Source organism: Camelus bactrianus, chromosome 6 (genome assembly GCF_048773025.1).
Source record: "Camelus bactrianus isolate YW-2024 breed Bactrian camel chromosome 6, ASM4877302v1, whole genome shotgun sequence".
Taxonomy (NCBI): Eukaryota; Metazoa; Chordata; class Mammalia; order Artiodactyla; family Camelidae; genus Camelus; species Camelus bactrianus.
The window spans coordinates 74385506-74396009 of record NC_133544.1 but is presented as its reverse complement, the minus strand read 5'-3'; the positions used below and the strand labels follow the sequence as shown (position 1 = coordinate 74396009).

Sequence of the window (10504 nt, the reverse complement as noted above, 5' to 3'; positions counted from 1 at the left end):
CATGAACGATAGAAAATAGGTCTTTTCTCTTATGTCTGAGTAGCGGTACAAACAATTGTCTTGGGGGCTGGGGAATGTATTTCACGGCCTCTCAAGGTCCCTTCGGTTCAAGGATACTGTCATTCTCTGGCTGTACTAGAGGGAGGGCCTGCAAAGTCTAGGCTGCCATGGAAACACGCCGCTGGGTTCCTTTTTCCTACGTGGGGCGGGGCACTCCACCTCAGCCACCAATCATTCACAGGCTTTCTTGAGTGGCGGGCAACAGCAGCGAATGGGCAAGACGGTACTGCGTGACGTGACGGGAAAGGGGGAGTTCGCGGCCGGTGGCGGCGGTGGCGACAGCGGCGACCTGGGGATCGAGCTGGAGGGACCTGGGGAGCGTGCGGAGATCTCTAGCACGAACGCGAGGGACCTCCCGCCGGAATGCCCGGTACTGTTTGGAGAAAAGTGGGGGCGCAGTCGGCTCTGAAGTCTTGGGTTTCGGGTCTGAAGGGATGGCTGGCCGGAGGGGGCGGGGTGGCAAGCATGGCGGCGGTGACGGGGAAAGGGTTGGAGGGCCCTGAGGAGGGGGTGGGGAAGCACTAGCTAGGAAGGCTGGGTGGTCGTGAGGAAGCCTGGAGGGCTGTGGGGGTTCGGACGAGCAGAGATTACAAAGCAACCTTTTGGGGGGGCGGTAGAGGCGCCAGAAGGACGTAGGGAGAGTTGTGGGGGATGGAAAAAGGGGCGGGGAGAGGAGAGGTTAGGAAGGAGGGGAAAGGGTGTCTACGGGAAGGTAATGGAAAAGAAGAGGGAGAGAAGGATAGACACGCTGAATGCAAATAACGAGGAAATTGGGCCTTGGGAGGTATGATAAGAAAGTGCTTTCAGCGGTTATAAATATAATGTTCTAATTGGAAGAGTCCTAGACTGGTCCCCTTTTCCAGCTCTTGTACTTCCGCCTCATTATTTAAGCTCAGACTGCTTGAGGAAAGCTAGTAGGTTACACAGAACTGATCTTTTGTTATTCCATTCCAGGGGAGCAGATGGACCCTACTGGAAGTCAGTTGGATTCAGATTTCTCTCAGCAAGACACTCCTTGCCTGATAATTGAAGATTCTCAGCCTGAAAGCCAGGTTCTAGAAGATGAGTCAGGTTCTCACTTCAGTATGCTATCTCGACACCTTCCTAATCTACAGACACACAAAGAGAACCCCGTGTTGGTGAGTGATATGTTGCTTGAAAATGATTAATTTTTTTCCCCCTAATTTAGACCAATTTGCAAACATAAGTACTTAGGAGATGACTATCTTTTGGAAGGTTGGTTGGAAAAAATGAAATTAACATGTTCACAAAAATATGTCTCATTTTGGATTATTTCTTATACAGTGGGTATATTATGTATGTATATTTTTTTAGGATGTCGTGTCCAATCCTGAACAAACAGCTGGAGAAGAACAAGGAGACAGTAATAGTGGCTTCAGTGAACATCTGAAAGAAAACAAAGCTGCAGGTGAGGTCACTTTTGCAAGGGTGCTCTTGTTAGAGCTGAGTGGATTTAAACATGTGGTTGTGGTGAATGTAAGGAAGTGTAGCACAGTACGTGGTGCATAGTAGGCACTCAAAAGGTTGGTTTTCTAATGTAGCTGGTTAGATTGACATTGTCTACATTCCTGAATTTTTATTAAAGTTTGGTGGTAAATGCCTTTTGTGCTAATATCCAGTTATTTTTTTCAGATTCTGTGGATTCTTCTCATTTGGACACATGTGGTTCCCTCAGTCAGGTCATTGAGCAGTTACCTCAGCCAAATAGGACAAGCAGGTATACTAGTGTTTGAAGAAACTTATTTAAATTTATTAGTGGGTCAAGTCTGTTATCTGTACTTGTTGTCTCATCCCAAGGATAAAGGGATTAATCCTATTTTTGTGAATTACGGAGTAGAATTTGAGGATTGTATTAGGTAGCATTCTATTGGTACTGATAGCTGGAACCTGTTTTGTGAAGGTAGTAACATTCCTTTACACCTGTATTATTCAAATTGTGATCTATGTTATGCGTCTGAAACAAAATAAGCATTCCTCATTCTTAGCATAGACTTGACATATTAATAGAAAAAATAATCAAAAAGTATTTAGATATGGAAACAGTTAGGCATGGTTTCTACCTACCAAACCTCACCAGTTTTAAACCCAGAATTTTTAATTCGTACCCTGAACAATATTGAGTTTTCATTTTGTCTTCTGTATGTATTTATGTTGTCCATTTATTTATTCTATGTTAAAAATTAGGTTGGATGTTTGATGTATACTGTCATTTAATTTCGTCCTTAAAGCAGCTGTACAGTGAACACATTATATTACCTCCATTACATAGAGGGGAAAACTGATGGGCAAAGAAGTTAAAAAAAACTTGCTCTAGAATACATTGCTTGTAAATGACAGAGCTGGGCTTTGAGTCCTTCTGACTCAAGCGCCTCTCTCTTTTACCATCCAATGACCAAATTATCTTAAGATCAAAGGAGAATGTAGAAAACTTCAGTGGTCAGGGTGGCAGAGTAGAAGAGGGACGTAGAGAGGAGAATGTAAGTTTGAGGTGAAAGACTATGGTTTTTTCTCAGAAATAAAAGTGTGTGTGTGTGTGTTTGTGTTCTATTTAATACTTTGTGTTTGCACGTAAATTTTTTTCTAACAGATTATCAATTGGATTCTTTAGAACAGTCCTCAAATTGGTAGAATTATTTTGGCCTGCATGCAAGTGGTTTCTATTTGGCTCATACCCGTTTATAAAATATATTTGAACTAATTGATAGAATTTAAAAAATAGGGACAATTTATATAAAACTTAGATTTCTGGCTTCTGGGATTACTAGTCCAGAAGTAATGCAACTGTCTAATTATTGGCAGTGGTTGGCTGGAGCTGTGAGCAGTAGCCAACCTCTGTAGATAGGGCTGAGTACTGTGGTCTGTCATCCTGCTTGTACCTCACTGTCCTGCTTGGACACTGAGGCCAGGTACTCTTTTGTCATATCTCACAGAGCTTGTGCTTTTGTTCTTACACCCAGCTACTTCATTTGTGTTAGCTTTCTTTGCTTTTTTGTAGGCATTTAAGTTGTTACGATACTGCTTTAGAAACATGTGCCAGGCTTATCTGTGTTTTTGTGGCTCAGCACTTGGGTTTGAACCACTGGGGGACAGGAAGTGTGCATACCCTTTGTTATAAATGAAGTGGTAGTGTTTGAGAAGTCCCACATTAGTTTTTTTCTCTCTTTGCATCAAAGTGTTGCTTTTTCTCTAAAAAAATACTTGAATGCTTACATTCAGTAAATGTGCAGGCACTCTGGCAGGTGTTTTAAAGGGTCTTTGCCATCATGGAGCTTATAATTTAATAGGGGAGACAGCTGTTAAATAATCACATGAATAGGTACTCAGAATTGTGATCATTGTAAAGAGGGGAGAAAATAGAATATATAATCTATTCTGGGGGATAAATGAAAGCCTCTTTGAGAAAGGTGATCTAAGCTATAAATATGAATTTGTTAGGCATAGTTGAAGGGCTGGGGAGAAGTGTGGCGTGTGAGAGGAGGAGCTTTCCAGACAGAGGGAGCTCCATGTACAAAGGCCATGAAACTGGAAAAAATGTGGAGCTGATTCCAAACGAATGAAAGCTCTTCAAAACACATGTGTACTGACCTCTTTATGTTGTCTTCATTCATTAGTGTAGATATCTTGAAAAAGATACGAAATTCCAAAAGATCTTCCTCTCTTATCTAATGTTCTGTTGATGTAAGCCTATGGTCCTAAACATGGAGTGTCCTAAATTATGATGCTGAAGAAATATAGACATTTTTATTTCCCTTTTAAACATTTAAAAAAATGAAGATTCAAATGAAGTTATAATAATACAGAGAGATCCTTTGTATGCTTTGCCTAATTTCCCCCAGTGGTATCGTTTTGCAAAATTCTGGTATAATTTCACAACCAGAATATCAACAGTGATAAAATCGAATGAATTTATTCAGATTTCCCTAGCTTTACTTGTACTCATGTGTGTGTGTGTGAGAATGAGTGTGAATTTTTATGCAGTTTCATCACTTGTATAGGTTTATTCACCACTGTGGTCAAGATGCTAAATAATTCTACCACCACAAGGATCTCTAGTGTTGCTGTTTTATAATCATCCTCACCCCCTACTCTTGCACCTGAAACCCTGGCAACCACTAATTAACACCATCTTCCATTGGTAAAGTTTTATCATTTAAGATGTTGTATAAATAGGATCATACAGTATATTATCTTTTGGGATTGGCTTTTTTCTATTAGCATAACTCCCAGGAGATCCATCCAAGTTGTTGCGTTTATCAGTAGCCTGTTCCTTTTTATTGCTGAGTAGTGTTCCATGGTATGGATGTACCACAATTTGTTCAACCATTTACCTGTCGAAGGAAATCTGGGTTGATTCTAGTTTTTGACTAATTCAAGTAGAGCTGCTGTGAACGTTTGCATACAGATTTTTGTGTGAACATATGTCTTCCTATCTCTAGGATAAACAGCCAGGTGGGCAGTTGCTGGGTCATATGGTAGGTGCATGTTTAGTTTTTAAGAAAATACCAAACTGTTTTCTAAAGTGGCTGTATCATTTTACAGTCCCACTAGCAACGCTTGAGAGATCCAATTGCTCTCCATTCTCATCATCATTTGTTGTTGTCACTAATTTTTATTTTAGCCTTTCTGATAAGTATGTGGTGATATCTCATTGTGGTTTTAATTTGCACTTCCCTAATGGCTAATGATGTTGGACATCTTTTCATGTCTTTTCTTGCCATCTGTACATTCTCTTCAAGGAAATCTCTGTTCATGTTTTTTGCCTGTTTTGTAATTGGATTTTTTAAATAGTGGTTTGAGAATTCTTTATATATTCTAGATACTAGTCCTTTGTAGGATATGTGACTTGCAGATATTTTCTCCCACTCTGCTTGTCTTTCGTCCTCTTAAAAGGATTTTTCATAGAGCAGAATTTTAATCTTGATGAGATCTGTCAAATATTTTTAGCAGGGTAATATAAATACATAATTTATTTTAAAAAGAGCTTATAATGAAAAGCCAGGAGTCCATTCCCACCAATGGTCCCCTTTCACAGACATAACCCTCTTTAAGTGTCTGTGTTTTTACTTTTTTGGGAGGTTATCTTCCTAGCTTTTAATACTGTTGTAAAACTAAGTAACACTATTGTACTGCTGCTCCTTGTTTTATCAGATTGACAATTGAGTTCCATACTGAAAGATGAGGATTTAACTCAAAACAACACTCTCCTAATTTTTTACTGAAGTATAGTTGATTTATAATGTTGTGTTAGTTTCAAGTGTACAGCAAAGTGATTTGGTTTTTTGTATATATATTCTTTATCAGGTTCTTTTCCTTTAATTATTACAAGATATTGAATATAGTTCTTCAGGAGGTCCTTGTTGTTTCTCTATTTAGTGTACAGTAACATTCTCCGAACTTTTGATGATAATTTAGTTCTTTTGCTGGCTAATTTTGTACTTTAAATAATATATTTAAACCTTTGTTTTCTATTCTGTCAGTTTTAGTGGAGAAAAGTTTAATATCAGTACTATTTTTTGTTTATAATCTGATTTATTTCAAGCTTCTTTTCATTCACCTAATCATTCTACAGATATTTATTATTTCATATATACTAAGCACTGTTGAGTTTGGAGGATGCAAAGTGATCAGAAGAGATAAAAAATTCTAAACCTTAATTTGGTTTACATTCTTGTATGGGACACAGCAATACATGATAGATAAAGATTTTATATATATGTATATATATAGTATGTTAGACTGTGATAAGAGCTGAAGAGAAGAATAAAGCCAAGAAAGGGATGAGAAACATCAGAAGAGTTGCAAATTTAGAGAGGGTGACTTAGGGGATGCCCCACTGATGTGACATTTGACTAAAAATCTTCAGTGAATAAGTGATCTCTGCTGTTGTTTGGGATAAATGTAATCCATGCATAGAGAAGAATGAATGCAAAGGCCCTGAGGCCAGAGTGTGCCTGCAATATTTGAGAAATGACAAAGACGTTAGTGTGGCTGGTGTGGAGTACTTGAGAGGAGTGGGAGAAGAGATCAGAGAAGTTAAAGAGGGGACCAGAATATGTAAGGCCTGTGGACCATTGAGAGGAATTTGACTGTTACTCTTAGTTAGATAGAAAGGTATCTAAGGGTTTTGAGCAGAGGAATGGCATGATCTGACTTAGATTTTAACAGGATCATTCTGGCTGCAGGATCAAGAATAGACTGAAGGTTGTACAGTTTTTATTTGTCCATTATACCTCAATAACGCTAGGAGAAAATACAAATTAAAATGAAAAAAGAAGCTATTCAAATTAAATTGAAAAGGGAATACGCTAAAGGGAGAGCAGAGGCAGAGGCGGAAAGACCAACCAGGTGACTGTGGAAATAATTCAGGCAAGATGTGACAGTGGCAGGATCAGAGTAGAAGTGGTTAAGGAGTGGTGAGATTCTGGGTTTTGAAAATAGGATTCTCAAAGACAGATTGGAGGTGAAGTATGAGAGAAGGGAAGGAGGTAACAGTGATTCCACGTTTTTGGTTTGGGAATTAGAACGGAGTTGCTGTTAATTGAGATGGAGAATACTGTAGGAGGTGGTCAGTTTTAGACAATGTTAAAGCTGAGCTGCCTTTTCAGTAGCCTGTTGGAGGCAGTTGACGATGCGCAAGTGTGGAAGATCTCAACTGGAGATTTAAATTGCAGAGTCATAAGTATATGGATGCTGTTCAAAGCCAGGAGTCTGGGTAAGATCACTAAGGAGGTGAGTGTAAGTAAAGAAGAGGTCCAAGGACTCACCCTGCCTACCAGCATTTAGAACTCAGGGACATGAAGAAAATAACCAAAAGAGACTGAGGAACATCCAAGGTGTGTGGTTTGTACTGTCTTTCATTGCTTTTCTAGTTTTTGTCATATATGCTCTTGACTTTCTTTTCCTGTGTTTCCCAAGGTTGTGCGTCTGGGTCCTCCCAGTTGCATAGGTAATGCTCTGTTTTATTGTTGTGAAAAATCTTTACTCAGTCCTTTTTCTCTTCCTTAGATCATGGTCCCTAACTTTGCAAATTTGTGCTTTTATCTCTTTTATGCTTATTATGCTTAATGGTCTTTTTATGAAATACTAAATGTGTAAAGGTTACATGGAAGCAAAAAAAGGTATAATTCTGCCACCCAGAGGCTAATTGCTGTAAACATTGACATATTTTTTCTCTTTCTCGTGTGCGTGTGCACATACTTGATTTACATAGTTGACATGTGGAAAGTAAAAGTTCATGTGTCTATTGATCTTTTTGCTTAACAACATAGCATTTTCCCCTGACAATTAAAACTCTTAATATTTTCACCATGTTTTTTATTTTAAAAGTTTTAAGCCACAGAAGAGATGAAAAGATAGTAATGCATTTTTTTCTATGTGTGTATAAGTATACTGTTAGAGGGCTTGATCATTTGAAATTAAGTTGTAGACATCATAGTTCCCCTAAGATACTTCAGCATTCATCTCCTAAGAAGAATACATTATCCTATATGATCATAATACCGTTGTCACAGCTAAGAAAATATTGATTTTGTAGTACCTCATAATATAGTTCACATTATCCCAATTGTCTAAAAAATGGCTTTCTTTGTATATATAATATAAAAGATATAAAAATATGTATATTTATTTTATCCAGGAGCCAATGTTTAAACATTGTATTTGGTTGTTTCAAATGTTTTTAATGGCTGCATAATACTCCATTTTATGAAATACTAGTTAATTATTTATCTAATGCTGGTTGTTTCTTAGTCACAGTAAACTTTGAGAAATAAGTTTGTACAATGATCTTTTCACATTTCAAATTATTTCTTACAGTTGCAGTTATTGGGTATGAACATTTTTAGAGCTATTGATACATATTCCAAGTTGTTCTCCAGAAAAGTTCTATTGTACGATCATAAATTTATATAAAATTTATTAATAATTTATACTCTTACAAATAGTTTATACTGTTGTAAAGAGTATGTGATAATGCTTATCTCACTTCAGATTTGGGCAGCACTGAATAGTATATGTATTTACAGTTTGTTTTTTTCTTTTTGATTAGCAACAGATGATTTCTCTGATTTCTTACATGTTTGAAACTACTTGTATTTTTTTTTATGAGTTGTCTGTTCTGTTGTTTGTCCATTTATATCTTCGACGACTTCTTACGAATTCTATATTTTATGGAGCCTATTTTGTTCTGTAGTTGCAGATTTTTCCCCCTAATTGTTATGTATCTTTTACTTTGGTTTATCATGTTTCTTGACCTATGATGTTAAGTTCTTTTTAATACACAGGCCTCTTACCTGAATTTTATTCAGACACTCTGTTCTATATATGTATTCTAAGAATTTTTACTAAAGTACTTTTGTGAAGTGTGTTTGGTTTCATAGATGTATTTTTGAACCCCTTTTCTGCACATCTAATGCACATCTTCTTTTGTCGAGTGCAAGATTTTTCTATCCCTGCTCATATTTTTCCAGAGAAAGATAAAATCAAGTTTGTTTCTTCCTTCTGTTTCATATTTGTATCACTTAATCCTGTACAGTGTTTTGAGTTGCTGACTTTTTAGGTGCTTTCTGTAGAAAGAAGCAATAATGGGGTGAGACTTTTTACTTTATCAAATTTTCTTAAAAGGTGGTTGGTATGGGAGGAGTCATGATAAAATTCAGAGAATTCTTTGAGCAAAATGTCCCAGCTCATCTGGGAACACATGATTGTGTCTTTTTGCTCTGTAGTGTTTTGGGAATGTCAGTGGAATCTGCTCCTCCTGTGGATGAAGAAAAGGAGGAAGAGGTGGAAGAGGAGAAAGAGGAAAAGGAAAATACTCCAGATGATACCACACACTCCCTTGGTGCTGAAGGTAGTTTTATGCCTTTTTCAGGATAGTATATTGGTGGAAGTCCCTTCCATATGAGCACATGGATATCTAAATTTCTCCTTTTTTATCAGGTTATAGATTTCTCATTATTAAATTGAGAATAGTCATTAGGAAATTTGCCAGTAGTCTAAGATATTCCACCTAATTTGGTGTTCAGGAATTTGTAACTAACCCTTTCTGCATGTTGACTCCTGTTCCTTTTGTCTTCATTTGTTTTTCAAACATTTGGGGGATGTATGCTTGTGGGGTGGAAGTATGACCTGCAGTACATTGCTCTGTGTGTGTGTGGGGGGGTGGTTTGGATATTCAGAAAGTAGACATAATCTACCTACATTAGGTGCTTGTGAAGTTTTATAGTATACAGTTTTTTGCTTCATTACACATTTTACCCATTTGCTTTTATTCTTAATTTTATTTTGAAAAAATTTGAGGGGTAGGGCTTTGATGTGAAGGACTAATATGACTCTCTTTTGCTAACGGGCGGCACCTTGCATAGTGCGTAATATTGTGGGATGATACCTAATTTCTTGGGGTTTTGTTCCTAGATCCTGCCGCATCACAGTTTGGCTTTGGGCTTCTGGAACTCTCCCAGAGCCAGGATGTTGAAGAACATACTGTGCCATGTGAAGTAGACAGAGAGCCTCTACAGTCAGTAACCACCAACTCTGGTTATACTGGGCTATCTGATGTGGATGCTAATGCTAATATTGGTATGTAACGTGTTTTCTGGCATTTTGTGTTGTTTATAAGTATTTTCCCCCCATGCTAGAGCTAACTGGTTTTTCCTTGATATGTTTTATAGCTGTCTAAGTTAATATAATCTAAGTTAATATAGTAAGGTTGCAGAGTTGTCTGGCAAATACTTGTCAGTTGATGGCTTGCAGGCTAAGATTTTTTGTAAGCGGGTAATTGATTATTTTCTCTTTTGGAATGATGCCTGTATATATTTTCAATTTGGATTTCTTTCTGTTAAAATCTTTGCTTTAAAACATTTGGTACTGCTTCTAGAACTTTGAAAAATTAAGTAGCTCCTTTGTATCTTCTTCTGCAACTTTAAGCAATTAAGCGTGAAGAACAGTCTAATGAAGATATCCTGGTGGCAGAACAGCCCAGCAAGGGTGACCCTGTGGCAGCACAGCCCAGTAAGGAGGAACATGCAGTAGAGGAGCAAAATTCACCTCCTGCAAGGTAGACCAAGTTCTTTCCAGAAAGTATTTTTGGGTTTTTGTTGTTGGGTTATGCTCATTTCACTTGGCCAGGTGGAAACTTTTTTTTTTTTTTTACAAATTCTGGTGGGGTTTTTTTTCCCTCATGCACTGGGCATATTTATGGTCCAGTAGAAACATTTATGAATTCTCATTGTGTCCTCATCTTATCTTTTTTAAATTTTTTTTTTTTATTTCTCATCTTATCTTTAGGCATACTACAAACTCAGCTTATTGTTGCTGTAATTGTAATGATGATTCCTTAATCTTTGGTTGCTACTCCTCCTGTCTGTTCTCTGTCTACAGAGACACCATCTCTCTGTGTAACGTCTTCCTAGCCTCTCTAGTGTTA

The 10504-nt window shown here is 37.6% G+C and overlaps 1 protein-coding gene across 3 annotated transcripts in view; it reads left to right on the top strand.

The window, feature by feature from the left end:
- The first annotated feature begins 276 nt into the window (after positions 1-276).
- The window catches only part of TP53BP1 (tumor protein p53 binding protein 1), a 62690-nt gene continuing 52462 nt past the window's right edge, over positions 277-10504 (top strand). For all 3 annotated transcript variants that reach the window (XM_074365991.1, XM_074365992.1, XM_074365990.1), the window contains exons 1-7: positions 277-430; positions 1015-1199; positions 1396-1489; positions 1714-1798; positions 8805-8929; positions 9493-9657; positions 10006-10135. In XM_074365991.1, the coding sequence (XP_074222092.1) occupies positions 424-430; positions 1015-1199; positions 1396-1489; positions 1714-1798; positions 8805-8929; positions 9493-9657; positions 10006-10135 (791 nt within the window). In that variant the 5' untranslated portion in view covers positions 277-423. The remainder of the gene's footprint in view (positions 431-1014; positions 1200-1395; positions 1490-1713; positions 1799-8804; positions 8930-9492; positions 9658-10005; positions 10136-10504) is intronic.